This window comes from Condylostylus longicornis, unplaced genomic scaffold, assembly GCF_029603195.1.
Source record: "Condylostylus longicornis isolate FDR11 unplaced genomic scaffold, ASM2960319v2 ptg000004l, whole genome shotgun sequence".
Lineage (NCBI taxonomy): Eukaryota > Metazoa > Arthropoda > Insecta > Diptera > Dolichopodidae > Condylostylus > Condylostylus longicornis.
The window spans coordinates 15,991,467-16,010,599 of NW_026577973.1; the positions used below are offsets into that span (position 1 = coordinate 15,991,467).

The 19,133-nt window shown below is 28.3% G+C and overlaps 4 protein-coding genes across 5 annotated transcripts; 1 reads left to right on the forward strand and 3 right to left on the reverse strand.

The window, feature by feature from the left end:
• The first annotated feature begins 483 nt into the window (after positions 1–483).
• LOC129608542 (protein VAC14 homolog) lies at positions 484–3,921 on the forward strand. 2 transcript variants are annotated; one of them, XM_055520118.1, is made up of 14 exons: positions 484–617; positions 680–782; positions 849–999; positions 1,051–1,281; positions 1,349–1,569; positions 1,641–1,761; positions 1,817–1,940; positions 2,015–2,217; positions 2,281–2,404; positions 2,457–2,565; positions 2,831–3,127; positions 3,204–3,283; positions 3,360–3,522; positions 3,599–3,920. In XM_055520118.1, the coding sequence occupies exons 2-14, from the start codon at positions 685–687 to the stop codon at positions 3,750–3,752; spliced, it is 2,076 nt and encodes a 691-aa protein (XP_055376093.1). In that variant the 5' UTR covers positions 484–617; positions 680–684; the 3' UTR covers positions 3,753–3,920. The 2 variants fall into 2 exon arrangements, with proteins under 2 accessions (XP_055376093.1, XP_055376103.1); XM_055520128.1 differs by having other exon boundaries at positions 530–782; positions 3,599–3,921.
• A 103-nt stretch (positions 3,922–4,024) lies between these two features.
• LOC129608553 (mitochondrial transcription rescue factor 1) lies at positions 4,025–4,967 on the reverse strand. The gene is made up of 3 exons (XM_055520140.1): positions 4,539–4,967; positions 4,400–4,472; positions 4,025–4,332 (listed from the first exon to the last, which is right to left on the reverse strand). Exons 1-3 carry the CDS (start codon positions 4,871–4,873, stop codon positions 4,132–4,134), a joined length of 609 nt encoding a protein of 202 aa, XP_055376115.1. The 5' UTR covers positions 4,874–4,967; the 3' UTR covers positions 4,025–4,131.
• Positions 4,968–9,416: 4,449 nt separating this feature from the next.
• LOC129610403 (putative SERF-like protein) lies at positions 9,417–11,271 on the reverse strand. Its single transcript, XM_055522972.1, has 3 exons — positions 11,083–11,271; positions 9,732–9,837; positions 9,417–9,679 (listed from the first exon to the last, which is right to left on the reverse strand). The coding sequence occupies exons 1-3, from the start codon at positions 11,087–11,089 to the stop codon at positions 9,604–9,606; spliced, it is 189 nt and encodes a 62-aa protein (XP_055378947.1). The 5' UTR covers positions 11,090–11,271; the 3' UTR covers positions 9,417–9,603.
• Positions 11,272–14,415: 3,144 nt separating this feature from the next.
• On the reverse strand, positions 14,416–16,044 carry LOC129611194 (histone acetyltransferase Tip60). Its single transcript, XM_055524189.1, has one exon. It carries the CDS (start codon positions 15,922–15,924, stop codon positions 14,557–14,559), a length of 1,368 nt encoding a protein of 455 aa, XP_055380164.1. The 5' UTR covers positions 15,925–16,044; the 3' UTR covers positions 14,416–14,556.
• Between the last annotated feature and the right edge of the window lie 3,089 nt (positions 16,045–19,133).

Consider the following 19,133-nt stretch of genomic DNA (forward strand, 5'->3'; position numbering starts at 1 on the left):
ATTTCAATTTTTCAATTCGCGTTTATGCAAAACGGGCCACCCGCAACACTTTCAAATCAAAACTTTAAAACTTTTTTAATAGATATTTCATTTTTTTAATAAGATTATTCGTTTTTTAAATTTTTTAAATTTTAGGTCAGTTATCTTAGCAAAAAATAATTAGTTTCTCCTTCAACAAGAATTATTACTCACTGTAACGGAAATATCTTTAATTTTTTTTTCAATAAAAAATGTTAAAATTTTTGTTTGGTTCTATAATTTGTTCAAGATGTCAAATTATATCAAATTACTTGCTCAAATTAGTGGTAGGAAATTTTTTTTGGTAGTTGAGCAAGTCATAAACTAGGAGGATGAAATATAATCAGTGTATTCATACAAAAACATGTCAAAAGTTGTTGGAATACGTACATATATATATGCATGTATAATAAATAACACAAACATCACACTAATAACTTAAAACGTCATACAAATTTGACAACTGATTCTTGTTATGCATTAGATTTTTGTTCTTATATTTCTTATTCTTATACTTAATATTCAACTCAATCTATTTGGGGTGTTTCTGCTTAATGTTTTGATAAATTAATTTTGAGGAACTTCAACTTAATTTTCTTGTTAGTATAATTTCTGCGTTTAATTTAAATATAAATTATTTCAGCTCTATTGCATGCTTTAGAAAGTATGGATTCACCGTATTATCCACTCAGTGAATCATGTGCAAAAGCTCTTGGGGATAAAATGTACGACAAACGAAAACTTGCCGCTGGAGAAATTGAAAAGTAAGATCCAATATACATAAATCCAGCGGAAACCGTTATAGTCTTATTTTGTTAAAATTTTTTTAGAACTGTTGTAGAACTAAATAACAAAAAAAATGTTAATCAAATAAAGAAATTAATTGAAGTCTTGGCAAATAATTTTGCGACTTCTAGAGATCCTAACCGTCGAAAAGGTGGCTTAATAGGACTTGCTGCAACAAGCTTAGGTCTCGGAAAAGTAATAAAACCACACTTACTTGAAAAATTAACTTTGCAAATCGTATTTTAGGATTCAGAAAAATATATCAACGAACTTGTTCCACCCATAATTACCTGTTTAGCTGATGCTGATTTACGAGTACGTTATTTTGCTTGCGAGTCTCTTTATAATGTAGTCAAGGTTGCAAGAACAGCAATCATTCCACTATTTCCTGATATATTCCAAGCTTTGCTTAGATTAGTAACAGATCCTGATCAAGCTGTAAAAGATGGCAGTGAATTGTTAGATAGACTTTTAAAGGTAAGACAAATGTAATTTATAATAAAATTTTGCATTTATAAAATAAAAATTACATGTAATATTTAAGGATATTGTTACCGAATCATCTTCCTTGTTTAATTTAAATCAATTCATACCATTATTACGCGAACGGGTATACATAAAATCTTCTTTTGGACGACAATATGTTATTTCCTGGATATCTGTTTTAAATGCTGTTCCTGAGATTAACATGGTAACGTACTTGACCGATATATTAGATGGACTATTTTTAATGCTAGAAGATAGTATGATAGAAATTCACAGAATGTAAGTTTATAGATTTTGTATTAGATAAATTTATGTGGAAATAACCACTATTATTTTATTAACAATGTTAGGTGTGAAACCTTATTAGCCCAGTTCTTAAAATCTATTAGACAAGATCCATCTTCTGTTAAAATAAAGGAAATACTTATTTGTTTAATTGGTCATGCCCAGTCTACAAACGAACTTATACAGGTTAGGAAATAATTTAAACATTTTAATTTTCAAGTTTTTCAATTCTTTTGTAAAGTCAACAGCAATTAACTGGATTAAAGAATTTATTTCGATATTTGGTCCAGAAATGATCCCTTATTATAGCGGAATATTTACAGCAATACTTCCTTGTTTAGCTTATGAAGGAGAATCAAAAAAAAGTATTTAATGTTGCGATAAATTATTTTAAAAGTAAGCTGATTTAGTGTAAGTACTTGTACTAAATACATTTTAGATATACGGGACTGTGCTCTCGCTGTTAACAAATCAATGTTAGAATTATTATCAACACGAGAAAGCAAAAAAGAAAATATTAAAAAGATCGATCTAGGTTCAGTAATGGAAGTATTGCGACAGTACCTCACCCACAACTCCGTTCATACCAAAGTTGCTGTACTTAAATGGATACATCATCTTTTAACCGAAATTCAAAGTGAGGTACAAAACGCATGTATAATAAGTATTTATGAAAGTTTTACGAAAAATAAAAAATTTCCTTAGATGTGCTCTCACGCTACTCATCTGTTTCCAGTACTATTAAATATTTTATCTGACAGCTCAGATGAGGTGGTACTTCAAGGTTTAACAGTTCTTGCTGAAATAGTAAATTCAACGCATATAAACGGTATAAAGTAAGTCCGTCAAAAGTTTAATTATTGATTTGATAAGTATTTTAGAAAGCGGGGACTTTAACAAAACCCACTACAGAAAATTTTTACTTTCGTTATCAAATTTATTTCACTCTGAAAAGCAGTTCTTGGAAAACCGTGGCAGTTTGATAATAAGGTAAATAATAAAGCGATCATTTGTATTTTGTAATATCGATCGTTACTCATCTTTCAAAATGACTAAATAACATAAATAGGCTTCATTTTGATTGAAAAATAAGTGTTCAGCCTTCTACTTTCATTTCTTTTACATTATTCTTTTACTTCCATTCCACCCCAATTAATTTTTTCTTGTACTACAAAAAAGTTATATATATTTTGATTGCTCTCGTTTTGTATTTATATATATATTTATTTTTATAATTAAAAAAAAAAACAAATAGACAGTTATGTGTTCATTTAAACGCTGAATATATTTATCGGACATTTGCTGAAATAATCGCTGAAGAAAAAACAAACATAAAATTTGCTTCGACAATGGTTCGATCGCTTAATATGATCTTGCTTACATCGTCGGAACTTTTTGATTTAAGGCAATCTTTAAGGGATATTCGAAATTCAAATTCAGCATCATTGTTTAAGTGTTTATACAAAAGTTGGGCACATTGTCCAATATCAGTTCTTTCCTTAGGATTATTGGCTCAAAGTTATCAACATGTCTCGGATTTGGTGGTTTTATTGTAAGTTATTTATTTAAAATATGTATGTATTAATATTATAAATATAACAAACCAAACTTTTTTAAAAAAATTGCAGTGGAAAAATAGAAATTACTGTAGAATTTTTAACAGAACTAGATAAATTGGTTCAGTTAATAGAATCTCCTATTTTTGCTTGTAAGTTAATTTCTTTCAATATACAAACCAAATATATACATACATATGTATGTATCAATTTTTTTTTTGTACGTAGCTCTTAGATTGGTTTTGGTTTCGAAATCAAATCAATGTGCGGATGCTCAGCATCTAGCTCATGCTTTGTTTGGTATATTAATGCTTATGCCTCAAACAGATGCATTTATGTCTTTAAAAAATCGATTGCAGTGCGTTCCAAATTATTGGGGTCAATCGCCATTGTAAGAAAAAATTAATTTTAGTTTTTAAAATATTCATACACACATTGTAAAATTTCATTTGCTTTCAAAAATTTAGGAAAGATGAATTATCTATTCAAAGTCAAAGCCAAATTGATTTTGATGAGCTGCTGCAGCACTTTCAGAAAATACAGCAAATGCATCGAGAACAAAGAATCACATCTAGAAAACGTAGTGTATTATTGTGGGATAGCGAAGTTAATAAGGAATAATAATACGTAATTAATGTGTTACCTATATAACACAAGATTTAGATTTTTTTTTTTTGTGAAGTTGAACTTACATAATTATTCATTTTTTCTATTCAATTCCATATTGTTATGTTAGCGCTTATTTGTAACAACGCTACACTTTGAAAGAGACATTTACATGTAAATGCAAATTTTTCCAAAAGTTAAAAGTAAATTATAGTTAGTTATTGTATAAGTTTTATAATTGTTTGATATCAATATAAAAAATACTTAAATATAATAAACACAAAAAATTAATTTCAAATAAAATTTTTTAATATATTTTTTTATAAAATAATCTACTTAAAGTTTAATAAATTTTGCTGCGCTTTGAAAATAATTTGTCAATTTTGGCAAAATTTTATAATGGTGTTTCAGAAGATTTGTAAGCATTTGAACCTTCATAATTTTCAATAACCAAACTTTTATATCTTCTCATAGCCACAAACAATTCTACCTCGCGGTCTTCTACTGACAAGATTTTGACTCTTGACACAAGTAAATGAGATGGATTCGTTTGACTGAAGCCTTTAATAATATCCACTTCGTCGTTAATATTCAACTGTAATACAAATTATATATGTTTATTTTTATTATATTTTAATTATAGAGAACTACTCGAACCTTACTTGAGCACTTTTTTTCAATATTTTTTTTCCATTAACTCGTATCTTGCTTTCATAAAAATAAGTCTCAACTTTACTAAAAGAGATAATTATGTAGGGTACCTACTACTAAAATCGGTTGAAAAACAATTATTGTAATTACTTCCTGGCTATTCCTAATCCTGCTTTTAATATTAGGTCTGTCCGCAGAGAATTCAATTTCGTTTTAACAATTTTAGAATCTTGTTCATCTGCAAAAATATTTTCATTTTTATCTTCTTCGTCACTGTCTTCATCTTTCATATGTGAAGATTTTTTTGTATATTTTGTACGAAAAAAATCTTTGGAAGCATTGAATGTTGTTATATCATTGTGCATATATAAAGAACTTTTGCCTTTTAAGAAAGTCTTATTTTTATATAAAATATTAACGGTTGAAATATTCCGGAACGCTTTACATTTTCTTAAAGAAAGAGAAGCAATTAATCTAACACTCATCCTTAATTTTGGATTCAAGCAGGATTACATTAATATGTACAAAAATACCATAACCAATTTAGATGATTTGATTAACCCTTGATATTATAAAAAATATGTTTCTGAACCATGGCATACATATCTAAACAAGCCAATGAATTGTCAATTGACAACTTTATGGAGAGTGATGTCATTTGACACGTTTGAATTCATTTTCTATTGTTTGGTAGAATTATTAAGGTAAATAGTAAAGAATAAAAATAAAGCAAGTTTTTTTTTAAAACACGCAAAAATTAAGTTTTAATAGTTATTCAAGTGTATTATAACAACTATATTAAGTGTTAAAAGTTATCAAGTAACATTTTTTTATAAAAAAATAAAAAAGCGGAAGTAAAGTAAAAATTATAAGGATAAAGGGAAGAAAAAACAGTGTTAAATAAATTCAGTGTTCAATGAATGCTGTAAATGTTTGTTTAGATCGTTGTGTAAAATCTGATTAACAAATCAGCACGAGTAGTAACTTGAAATGGGAAAATGGGGGCTTTTGAAACTTAAACTTCAACGGGGAAAATACTTATGGAACTACCACATGCGTTTTAAGATAAAATAAACGAAAATAATAATAGCGCAGCGTTTTTGATGATGAAAATAAGAGTTTTAACATTGAAATTAGAAGATGCAATTAATTATTTATTTTGCTGGTAACAAAATAAAAAAATATTTCGCTTAGCGATGATGTAAAAAAACTGTACTTCAAAATCAGATTATACAGAAAAATACGAATATTAAGCAAAAATTAAAGATAAATTAATAAATTAAAAAAAACTTTGGTATTTCTTTCAATATATTGTGTTATATAATTTTCAGTTTCGGGTCCTGTGACGTCACAAACAACTATCAATAATTTTGTATACCATGGTTCTGGACGTTGATTGGATTGACAGTTTGAAACAAATATTCTTTTTATCAATAGATTTACTACATTAATAGAGAGGCAGTAAAGACAATGAACATCTAACAAAAAGCAAACTTTTCACTTTGTGACCATGTGTAACACTTATTCACAATGTATTTAAACAAAATTCTTTAATTCTTCTTATTTACTGTTTACATATGTATACGACAAAATCTACAATTTAGTCTGAATCTAACGAAAGTCCCTAAGTGATGAAAATACATAGCATGTAAACAAGTAAGACTTTATGTCCAGTACTTCAAACTGTAAAATTTGACAACTTCAAAAATAATATATGTTTTCGGGTTATTCCGTATTTCCACGCAACATACTAAACATACATACTAAATTTGTAGTTTTGTTTCTGTATTCTTTTTTGAATCCAAATGGATTGACGAGCCAGAATTCGTTAAAGAAAATAGAACGAAGATGTAAAGGCATGTATAATTATGATTGCAATTTCGATATTAAACGGTAGTCGTACCGGTTCGTTTTTGTTATTTTACAGTACAATGCAGTTAGATTTGCAATTTGTTGCAAACACGCTCTTTATTACAATATTAATTTTTTTAGTTTTATAGCAATGTAGCTCTACGTTAATAAGAAGGTTCTAAAATGGAAGAGTAAGTATACAGGGTATTTCCCATAGGGTAGCAAATAATTTAGGGAATGGTTGTTAGGTGAGACATAGAGAGAGGGAGGATGTGTGTGGCGGTGAAATATGCGTTTTTCACATTCAATACGTTTTAAGGAAAATGTTGTATGGGCGTTCTTTAAGATCTTATTGCGGCGCATCAAAAAAAAAAATCGCAAATTTTCGAGTTTTTTTTAAAATAATTTCAAACAAAAGAACAAGAATTCTGATTTTGGCGAATTCTAAAACTGCGGCACAAATCGAATTATTTGTAAGACCAAAAATAAAGAGCAATCAATCTGCAAAACAAGCCACCCATATACTTTATGGATGGTTACTTTATGTCGTAAGGTTCCGAAGCTCAGCATTTATTTTTACGCAAGAAAAATCTAGTACCCTTTTTTTAACAGGCTGTAGCACACAAACTTGTATGTCTGTAAATAGCCTTTTGTGCAGCCAGAGTTTATAGTTCTTTTTAACGGCTCTACGTTAAAATCAGTCAAAAAAATTTGCTTTCGAGAACCCTATCTTCTAAACCGGTTGCAACAGAAACATAATGTGGGAGAAGATCGGCACTCTGGTATATGCCAGTGAGCCTCCATAGGGATTGAGTTAATATGTACTACATAAATTAGTTAATATTTGCAGAAAAAATATTTCTTTTGATAAATCACATTAATGGTGTAGCTGCATATTTTCAATACCAAAAATGTATACCTAGATACATATGTACAAGCATCAAAATACGAGGGTCACACTATTTATATTTCGGGTCCTGGCAATACTAGTGCTGCCAGGTGCAATCTGACACTTCCATTGGAAAGTTTGGCATTTTTTAGGACAACTTCACTCAGAAGGTTTCGTCATTCGAGCGCGAATTGTTTTGTTTACAGTGACTTGAAAAATTCATCTCGGTCAAAAAATGGAATTGTCCCGTGAAAATTTTCGTGCGATGATTTTTTACGATTTTCGGCGCGGATTATCGAGACAAGAGTGTCTCGATCAACTTGTTTCGACTTTTGGTGATGAAGCACCATCAAAAACCACTGTAAATCGCTGGTACCAAGAGTTTGGTTTCGGACGCCGTTCGCTCCAGGATGAAATTCGTGAAGGTCGGCCAATTTCGGTCGTTTTGCCGGAAACCATCGATGCTGTGCGCGAAATGATAATGATGGACCGGCATGTGACATACTGTGAGATTGAGGCATCCTTGGGCATTAGTTCCACCAGCGTACATAAGATATTGCATGAACATCTTGCCATGAAAAAGGTGTGTTGTCGATGGATCCCAAAAAATTTGACGATTGCACAAAAGAAGACTCGTGTCGATTGGAGCAAAGAAATGTTGAAAAAATTCAATCGCGGTGCGTCAAAAGACGTTTATAAGATAGTCATAGGTGATGAATCATGGATCTATGCATGTGAGCCCGAAACGAAACAGCAATCGACCGTATGGGTGTTCCAAGACGAGCCAAATCCAACAAAAGTTGTTCGTGGAAGAAGCACATCGAAGCAAATGATCGCGTTTTTTTTTGGTATAACCGGTCATGTGGCCACAGTACCTTTAGTGGAACGTAGGACGGTAAATTCTGAATGGTACACCACCATCTGTTTGCCGAAAGTTTTCGAAGAAATAAGGAAAACAAACAAGCGCCGGCGAATCATTCTTCATCATGACAATGCAAGCTCTCACAAATCAGCTGAAACAATGGACTATTTGAGCACTCAAAATGTCGAATTGATGGGTCATCCGCCGTACAGTCCTGATTTAGCACCCAATGACTTCTTCTTATTCCCTCACATCAAAAAAAAAATGCGTGGACAACGATTTTCAACACCTGAAGAAGCAGTCGATGCGTTCAAAAACTATGTTTTGGAGGTGTCTCAATCGGAGTGGAAAAAGTGCTACGAAAATTGGTTTCAGCGCATGCAAAAGTGTATTGATCTTCATGGGGAATATTTTGAAAAACAATAAAACCATTTCCAATGATAAATGTTTGTTTTTTATTGCTAGACCCGAAATATAAATAGTAACCCTCGTACAATGTATTAAGACAAATTTTGGAGAATCAAAATTTGTGAAGCATTTGCACCACTAATCGTTTTTGTGTAGCAGTAGATGCATTCGTGTAAAATACCTTATGTTTTTGGTTAATGCTTCTTAGGTCCAGGTCTCCATCTTACTTCAGCTTAAAAATTACTGCTGTGTAATGGTATAACACAATATGTACATACATATTGTATGTACATATTATAATTTTATCTTCGGTTGGGTATCAATATTGACCAAATTTAAATTGGGAACAAGAACATTCTACTAAAATTAAACAGAAACATGTGTTATATGTACATAAATAAAAATTTCACCTAACTTAGTTTTATTTCTAAAAGTTAAAATTATTGTTTTTTTAACATGACAGATAATATTCGACTACTTGTTAATGAATGCGATGCATGTAAAATGCTATTGGATACCAAATTTAGAGCAAGTTATGTAAATCGAACACCCAAAATAACTTGCATACATACACATAGTGTATATTTTGAATTAAAGTTTAAATGACTGCTTGAACAAAAATTATTTCCATTTTTTCTTTTTTACAAAAATCAACTTAAAATTAATAGACTTAACACATTTTATTGCAAATTAATTTAGATCCCGTTAAGACATGAAATGATTGTTTCTTAATAAATTTTTGTAAATACAAAAAATAAAGAAAAAGCATGATCACATGTATTTTGCATTCAAATAAAGTAATTTAATTTTTACTAAAAAGAAAAAATTAACAAAATAAGACTTGTTAGCAGCATAAATCTGGTAATAACTTTATGATCTCGTGCCTTTTGTAATTCATTTGATATTTAATAGTTCTATTATAAAAATAGCATATCTACTAAAATTAAATTTAATTTTCTAACCATTATTAAATTTAGAGAAAAATAAAGCATAGTTATTTAAATAAAGACGATTCATATACTCTTATATACATATATGCATATGTAGATATATATGCATTTAATAAAGTATAAAGGTACCAATAATAAAAAAATTTGTATTATACAAGAATTAAAGGGATGTTATGTTTTTAAAAAACACGAGATTTGGTTGATTCAATATTTGATATTTCACTTTAAAGGCTAGTTGTTAAGTATCTAAAAATTTCACTTTCCAGTTTTTGATGTTTGATTTTCGGCAATCTCTTTTTTCTTCTGCTTTTCTCGCATTAAATCGGCATCTCTAAAAAAAATCTATTGAGATTTTTATTAGATTAATTTAGGAACTATTGTACCTTGCCTTGCGTTGTTCCACAGTTAAATCATCCTTTCTTTTTCCTTTACCTTGTTCCTGTAGTTTTTTTTGGTTTTTTGCCCTTGCTAATTCTCGCTGATTTCCTCCTACAAGTATTTTTTAGTATTTTTTAGTAAATACATTGTTTTATTTTTTTTATTTAATACTTATGTATAACATATTATTTAAATAAAAGCTTTTTCAAATTTAATTCTGACTGCTATCGCAGCATAGAGAAATACAGGGGGTAAATTGTAGCTTTTGTTGTACCTTTACTTAGAATAGATGAACGTGGAAAATAAATTTAATATAGCGCGCTTAGCTACATTAGTAGAAAAACAAATTCATAAACCATTATCCGATTTTTAAATAAAGCCATAATATTTAAATAAGTATAAAAAGTATAAAAAAATTCAATGATATAAATTGAAATTTAAGAGTTAAAATTTCAATTTGTCGTTAATTCATTCATTATTCGTGAAGAATCAAAGGTCTTTTTAGCGAAAAGAAATTGGGTAAACAAAAAACACTTTATAATACTAAAATAAAGGTTAAATTTTTTCTATTTTTATTATTATGAAGGTTGATTTTTTTATACATTTTGGCATCTAATTAGAGCCTTATGCGTAAAGTATCCATATCTATTTATTAAATAAAGCTTATAATGAAAAATCGTAATTCATATGTAAATTAGGAAGCCAAAATAAAAAAAAATATAAAATTTTAATGGTTCAAGCAATTTGTAGTCTTGTGTGACTATCAAAATATGATTCATATAATATGTAAATTTGACTAACATTGTTTAAGCAAAAAACATCTTTTCAAATAGGTACAGATTAAACAAGTTCCACGTAAGATTAAGGCCTCATCTGAATAAATAAGTTATATGTATTATGTATGTATATTTACGAACGATAAAAAATTTTATCAGTACGTGTGTAATAGAAAGGTCCAGCTTAATAGTTTGGAATGTTTTTGTTATTTTTTTATAATTTTTTAGTAGTTTTAGAGAAGCTGATTATTTTCAATCTTGTGTTTAAACAAGTTATTCGATTTTTTATTAAAATTAAAAATTTTATTTCCATTTCTCTACAAAGAAAAATGCTTATTATACATAGTAGCTTTTGACAATAAAAAATTAATCATATTGTAGAAGAATTCACTTGTGTTTTGTAAACAAACGAAAAATCTAGACTTAATAAATACTATTCGTGCTCCTTCAATTTATCACTGTTCTTTTATAAAATGAAGTTTTACATAAAATTAATTTGATCTTACAAAACATTTAAAACGTGCAAATTCTAGTGCTATTTTTATATTATTTAGGCTGTACCACAATATTAATTTCTTACGTGTCATTCTTTTTCTTTCTGATTAATTAAATCCAATTTAAACAGTTAAGTTTAATATTTTGAGCAAAATTTGAGTTTTTCCACGCAAATTTTGTTATTTATCCGATTTTTTAACAAAAATAAAACTAGAAATAATTTTATTTTGCTCACTCGCACAGAAATCTTTAATACGTCTGTAAAACATAACAGTATGACTATGAAATGAATAGGCAACATAATCTAATAATACACAAGGTATGCTGCATAATTGATGACAGCTGCTGTCCGTCTTGATGAATGTGTGTATCGTTCATTGTTTTATACGAAACGACACAAATTCTTTTAAATTAACCCAAAAAAATATATTTTAAGTAGAAAAAATACTCAAACTTCCAGTGAAAACCAAAATAAAATTTTGCTGAAAATGAAACTTGGAATGATTTTTCTCGTAGGTATGTGCAATGCATGTACATGAAAAATTTCATTTTAAAATGTTGTCAGTTGAAAAAAGAAAAAAAAAATTTAATATAAAATATTATATTATAATTTTCTTAAAAAAAAAAACAAACTAACAAAAGATTATTTTTCAAAAAACAATATTCTCCCAAATGACGTCATTTCTTCAAACTAGTTAGCAAACCTTGTTATTGTTAGACCATGTGACTATAGGGTGATTGAAGTTTAAAACAGAAGAAGAGCGTTTTTCCGTGATAAAATGTCAGAATTTATATATTTAAATGAGACTGTCTATAACAAAAATATCTATTTCTGCCAGCCGCGGTCCAGAGTCATGCGAAATCAAACGAATCAGAAAGAGACCAGAGCCAAAGTGGTGAACGGTGACGCCACATGATTTCCATTACCATAAGACAAGAGTGGAGCGGCAAAATCAACTCTTCAATATTATGCATATATGCTACATATAAACAAATGATGCCAAATAAACTGCAAGCTTATTTTTGATAATTTTTTAAAGTTAGATCTTAAATGTTCGCACGAGGATATTTCTGAAATTTTTGGAAATATTTGGTAGTGAAATAAAGATAAGCCAAATACTTTTTATTTTCAAAAGAAAAAGTTTTAAATGTTAATAATGCATAATTCTGAATAATAGTTTAAAATTTGCTTTTGTTCTGAAAACACTTTGCTTTGGTTATTTTTTTTAGTATTTTGACCTCAAGCTTTCGCTTGATATATCAAAATGAAGGCTAGAATGCAATACACTATTTCCTGTAAAAAATACTACACTCATATCCTGGTACTCATCGCATGCATGGAGTGGTACCATCATGTCTAATTCCTATTCAGATGTTAATTAGGAATTGATAATTCTAAAATTTACGTTTTATTTTAATAATTGAATGTATACAGGAAGAAAAAAATAAAAAAGATATAAACATAACACACAATTCGAAATTGCTAATTATTGCTTCAAAACTTTCTTTGCTTTTATTCATATGTACAAAACCAATGCTACCAACCTAAAAACATTTTTTATTGCAGACAAGATTACCAGAAAGCAATATTTATTTCACGATAGATTTTATTTCACGTGGGTGACGCGACTCACAGAATATGACTGAATATATTAATTACATCTAATTATAAATGACGATTAAAGAAAAATTTATATTTACAGAAGGACCTAAAAGGCAAAATGTAACTAGATGTTTTTTGTTTATCTGGAATTCTATTACTCTACTCCAGAAGTATCATGCGTATTTAGCTGAAGAATTAGTAGTTAATTATAATTTAACGAGAGGCCCTTATAAAACAGACATACATATGTACATACATATATGCATTCTAAATAAAATAATTTCTATTTTGTTTTCCTTTTTTTTTAAATATTTAAATTTTTAAAAAAATCAAATATCATAAGTATGTAAATAAGCACAATTAAAAAATTTTATATTGAATATTGCTCCTTACGACAGTATCAATTGTTTCCCCTTCCTTCCCCTTTAACATTTGAACAAATTCCTATAACAATTAGCCTTGTTAGCCGTAAGTTTAACAAAGCATCCTAATTTAATATTTACATACATACTTTAAATGGTGATAATCCCGGAGGACTTAAGGTATTCAAATATTCTACTACTAGAATATTTATGTACTTCCAAACTTTGACTTTCAGAACTATCGTTATTTTTCATGGAATGAAATGTGTGAAAAGATGTTTTTCCGATTTTAGTAAAGATTCAAAACCCTTTAATTGAAATTGGTTCGTTTTTGGGACATTTAGAAGCATTAGCTCTTAAGAGAAATATCTTTGTGAATAACATTTGCTTCTGCACTTTAATGTATTCACGATTTTGTAAACAACGAACTTGATTCTGCTTTCTGATTACCATTATTTTCATAACATGTAACATTCCCATTCCTTTAACTGCCATCTCAACAAGACAACTTTTAACATACATATGTAAGTACATACATATTTATTTGATTGTTTAGATATTTTCAAAAAAGCATATAATTATTTAAACTGATTTTAAAAGACAGGTTAATAAAACGATTAAGGTTAAAAATTACATTCATACAAAATAAATTATTTCACTCGTTAGTTGGATTAATACAAATTATAAAATATTTTATTTTATTAAAATTTGTCATGAACTGCTTTAGTATTAAAAAAATTTTTTTTAAAGTTTGTTTAAAAGAATCGTTTTTATTAAAATACTAAAGCCGGCTATGGCATATTCCCATAAAACAGCTTCAATCACTCCTTCACGGTTTCTTTCCTGAGTTATTCACGCAATATTTGCGGACCTATCCCGCAGAAAACGGTCGCAGAACGCCCTCTTCGCTAGCACGTCGGCCTGACTCCTAGTACAAAATTATCTGGTTTTGCCCGTTTAGTTTTTCGAGGCAATCCCACAATATTTCGCAGGTGACTGAGTTATATCCTATATTTTGTCTCCAATAGTCTTCGATTTATTGGATACCGATGCCCTCAATTCATCGGCGTGCCACCAAATGGTGTTTTCCTATTGAATAATTAAGGAATTCTTCCCACCAATCCATCCGTGTACACTTAATAATTTAAGCTTGCAAAAAGAGGAACATGAATTTTTAGAACGCACACAGTTAATGCTTAAAATATGCGTACACATGTACATAGCATGTGCATATTAAATTTAAAAAAATTTTTGCACTTAGCGTAATATTATTTTGATTAAAATTTTATCACAATAGAGTTTAGGGAATTAACCTATGAATTCCAAAGCCTTGGGAAAATAACTTTAACTCAATAATTATTATTCAATTCTGTAATTCAATAATAGGCGAACTTAGGTAAATAACGTTTCAGGAGAATTATGCAGTTGGAATGAGTGTTTAGTAAAATAAAAATGCAAATGTGCATAAATTATATATTAAAGTTGCTAAGAAATATAAATAGTTTAATGTTTCATTTTCTATATTTTCTGCTTTTGACTTTAAAAATAAAATTTTGCTCTTAACAAAGAATGCATGGAGTAAACTTATTTTATTTTACCACTTCGATCTCTTCGTCCAGTCCTTGGGTGACCAGTGCAAGCATTTAGAATCAATGCGAATTTTCCTTTTGTCCATTGCTTTTTTGTGTTGATCAATTATTTCTCGATTGATGCACACAATATACTGTCCTTTATAATAATTAATTAGATTTAAGTTTTGTAAGGTGGAGATAACATCTTCCTTTTTTATGCTTGTTAATTCACAAATTTCATTAATTGTAATTTGTGGCTTTTCACCATCTGGACCAGGATTTTGGGTAATGAAGATATCTAATATAGTTTGAGCCCAATAAGATCGGTAAGAAAGTAATCCCAGATCTGATAATGGCTTTTCAGGCGAACCTGTTTTTCCTTCAAATTTCGATAATTCATAACTAAATTCTATTAAAAGTTTTCCATATCCCTTCCTTTGATATGGCGGCATCGTCAGTATACAAGCAACGTTGTAATCTTCAGTGCTTTCTTTTTCTTTGGAAAAGTACCCCACTATGTGAAAGCCTCTTGAATCAAATTCTGTCATAACATAGAATAAAAACGGATCTGTGTCATAATACAATGTTTTATGATCCAAAAATAGCTTCGCAAGAAGACATAAGTTTTGTGCATAAACTTTATTTTTCCTTCCATCAATCTCAAAAAACGAAATTGTTTGTTTTCTGTAAATTTCATTTCCAGGTGGGTGCTTTAAATTGCATTTGTTAAGATGTCTCTCTAAACATTTTTTACTCTTACGATATTTCAGGCAAAATTCACAAATATATATACATGACATTTGGCACAGCTCTTGAGGATATGGCGCAAAATACCATGGTTTTATTCTATGTTTTCCTAGTTCTATCATTTTAACATTTTTCATTCTGGTCACTACATCATCATGATGTGCAACCATACTACCAGATTGTCTTGGGGTTTTATCAGGAACATCTTGGGAAGATTCTTCATTCTCTATAACTATTTGAGTTCTACGCTTTCTGTTAATTTTCTTTTGTAAGGCAGCTGCCAAAACCGTATTCCCGTTAACGATTTCAGAATTTGTAGGACTGGCAGGTCTTGACACACTTCCGGGAATTGAAAGAATTCTTTTTGGCGTTGTGACGCCTGTACTTGCTGTAGTAGCTGTTGCATCTCTTCTGGGAAATTGTACTTTTCTGGTATCCAAATACTCTTCAGATACCCATTCATCTAAGCGTTTATTAAAATCAACATAGTGCACATAAAAAATTCTTCTACATTCTTGCTCTTTGACGCTAACGATTTCAGCTAATGGCCAGTCTTCCGTTCCATGCATTCTCACTGGTAACCTGCACCCTTCGACAAGTGCTCCAGTTGAATCATATATAGTTGATATATCATCATCATCCATTTTTAATAATTTTAAATAATCTTCTTTCAATTGACTTTAAAATTAATTTTGATTTAACTTATAATATTTGTGACAATTGCATATGAAAATCTAAGAAGTTTTTGTTTAACTTATTTCAGATCCTAAAATATATTTCAATACTAACATTCATTTGGCATCAAAACATTGAAATGCTGTCAATTTTTTAGACTTACCGCATATGTATTTTTACGCAGGAGTTAAATTTCATTTTCATTTTATTTTTCGTGATTTTAAAATTAAACAAAAACTAATAGGGTATAAAAGTTTATTTCTAAAATGTATTACATTCTGTTATATATATATTCTAATTTTTTAACACAAAAATGTTGTCATATATTGGATATATTGTATCTTTTTCAATGTTTTCCATTTTAGGGTAGTTTCAAGGTGTTATAAAGTAAAATTTATATTGAATATGAATAGTGGCCTGCAAAATCAATAGATTTTGGAAAGTAATAAACTAAATAATACAAATAACAGAAGAAAGTGCTTTAGTTTAATTTCAAATGTAAGGAAAAAATAAATTCAGTTAAATTTTAAGAAATAAGAAGCTCCGAGGCTTGATTTAAAATAACTTGATTAAAAAATTACTGTGTTATTTTTTGACAATGTCAAAGTATAAATAATGTTAAAGTTATTACCACTTGGCAAAAACATTAAATATTTGTTTTTATTTTAAGTTTAAAAAAAATTTTACACAAATTCATCCATTTTTCATTTTGCAATTTCTTTGCAATTTTCTCCAATTAACTTTTTTAAATTTTTATGTATTTTACTAAAATAGTGGATTACTGGAAATATTTTAATTTAAGTGCGTTTTTTTTAAAGTGAGCAAATGGAAAATTTAATGAAAGAGGTATTATGTAATTCACCTGACGTACGAAATTCGCATAAACTCTCAGACTATATTAATTCTATTAATTAGACTATATTAATTCAAAATAATTTCAACACGTAACACATGAGGTGCTGTATACATATACGACATGACTTTGTCTAACAGCAAATAATAGAAATTAACGTATTTTCATCTAATAGAAATTAACGTGAAAATTTATTTTTTGCGAAAGTCTTCCACACCGATCAACTAATTTTTATTTTGATTATAATTTTGCAAATTTCGTTAGATTTAACGAATCAGAAATACTAAAAGGAGCATCTTGAAAAATCAATGAAGAAAAATTTTTTCAAGATGTCTCTTTCTTTGCTCCGAGCATTGTCAAAGTCGTAACAGGAGCGTATTTATTTTATTTTTTTGTCTGGTTTCTACTATAAAATATGTGTAATTTGTAGAAAGGGTAAATTGAAAATTTTTTTAAAAGTAAAAACTAAAATATATTTCAAAATATTTTTTCATTTTAGATATTTATAAAAAAAAACCAAATTTAAGCAAAACTCTTTTTTTTTTTCTCTTTGAATAATAATATTTTATAAATTGTAACTAACTAAAAGTATTTTAATATCACAATATTTTATTACCCTCTAAAATGAACATTTTTCGTTAAAAATTTCTTATATTATTAGTTTTGTTTGACAATTTTACCGAATAGCTCTAAACAATATTAATAACAATAAATATAAATACAAATTATGAATTAATCAAAGCCCTATTGAATAAATATTTCTTTTAATTATTGAAATGAATATTATTCACATGTATGTGGTGTAATAAAACTACATATTTGTTTTCATAAATGGGAATAACAATTTAGATCTTTACACCTTTCCTTTTTCAACAGGTTTTTTCTTTTTTTCACTTGTTATATTTTTCTTTAAGTTCTTATAAAATAATATTTTTTTTTTAACATTTATTATTAAATATTTAATGATTTTTTATTTACAAAGTTCACTAATTTTATATGTAAAACCTTCTTTGTTTATTTCTTAAACAAGCGCCATGTACTTTTCTAAGAAAAAAAAAACAACAACATTTTTGGCATTAAATCTTAATTTCAGTTTGACAATATCTGAAGCAAAGAGAGAGACTTACATGAAGTTTTTGGCTTCACTATGATTTTTTTCAAGATACGATTTTTCAGGGAATGTAAGCGAGATGTAAACAAAGATACTTCTTCCTTTAACTTTTCGAATGCGTTCGATTTAATATTAGATATTGTCGTATAATATAGGCAGTACCTAATAATTTTAAACAGATATATTATGGATATGAACACAATCAAAAAGAAAAGGTATGTCAAAACTTACAATCAATGCAACAACGATATGTAATCATGTTAAAATTATGTAAGAAAATGCATCAATATCGTAATACTTTAAAGTTTGGTGTCCAAAACTGTCAAAAATACGCATAATATTAAATCAGCTGCGCATCAATTTTTTTGTGATTTTGTATTGATGCAAAGTTTTATAAATAGAAGCTGAGAAGTTTTTTAAATAGAAGCTGAAGAATAATAATATTGCAAGGTAAACGGTTCACATCGATATTACTTTCATTACCCTTACACTAGTCTAATGATTGCCTTACTTCTAATATTTTACATATATGCCTTGCTTAGAAGTATTAAATTAGAAATTAATCATAAACCAAGTTAATATTTGAGAGAACATTAGCAGATCATAACATTGTTTATATTGCGTTCATTTTTATGTTCGAACTACTCATAACTACCCTAAACCGAACAAAAGTACGCCACCTTGAACAAATGAGGAGATTATCAGATCACGTAAGAAATTTACCGTTAGATGAAAACTCTCACTTTTACTTTTATACCGAAATGGGCTATCCCATATGCTTATATGGAACAAATATAATATTTTGGTTATACAAAATATCGAAAATTTTAATTTTAATTAAAAAGTTTTGAAAAAAAGATTATTATTGATGAAAAAAATTTGTTAAAAATAAAACCTGTCGTAACTTAAGACATGTTTTTCTTGGGTATGCATATGTATCATACATGTGTATGTGACAACTGACAGCTTTAAGATTTTAAAAGTTTTTAAAACACTAAAATTTATTTTACAAAACTGGAAAAACTTTTAACATTGAAAAAATGATAACGTCATAATATTCTCTCATTTTTGTTCAAAAAATGTTATACCAGACACTTTGCATACAAGAACTTTGTAAAGTTTTCTCAAGCTTCATAAAAGTTTTTAAAAACTTTCTTATACCAGACTGACCTATTATTTCTATTTATTGTGTTTGTATTTATCATAATATACAT

Coding starts and splice junctions, on each gene's coding strand:
- LOC129608542 (XM_055520118.1), top strand. CDS start 685: ATGGATTCACCGTATTATCCACTCAGTGAATCATGTGCAAAAGCTCTT. Junction 1,762..1,816: donor CTACAAACGAACTTATACAG/GTTAGGAAATAA, acceptor TCTTTTGTAAAG/TCAACAGCAATTAACTGGAT. Junction 3,128..3,203: donor TCGGATTTGGTGGTTTTATT/GTAAGTTATTTA, acceptor AAAAAATTGCAG/TGGAAAAATAGAAATTACTG.
- LOC129608553 (XM_055520140.1), bottom strand. CDS start 4,873: ATGAGTGTTAGATTAATTGCTTCTCTTTCTTTAAGAAAATGTAAAGCG. Junction 4,473..4,538: donor GGATTAGGAATAGCCAGGAA/GTAATTACAATA, acceptor TATCTCTTTTAG/TAAAGTTGAGACTTATTTTT. Junction 4,333..4,399: donor TATTGAAAAAAAGTGCTCAA/GTAAGGTTCGAG, acceptor TTTGTATTACAG/TTGAATATTAACGACGAAGT.
- LOC129610403 (XM_055522972.1), bottom strand. Junction 9,680..9,731: donor GTGGAACAACGCAAGGCAAG/GTACAATAGTTC, acceptor GATTTTTTTTAG/AGATGCCGATTTAATGCGAG.
- LOC129611194 (XM_055524189.1), bottom strand. CDS start 15,924: ATGGATGATGATGATATATCAACTATATATGATTCAACTGGAGCACTT.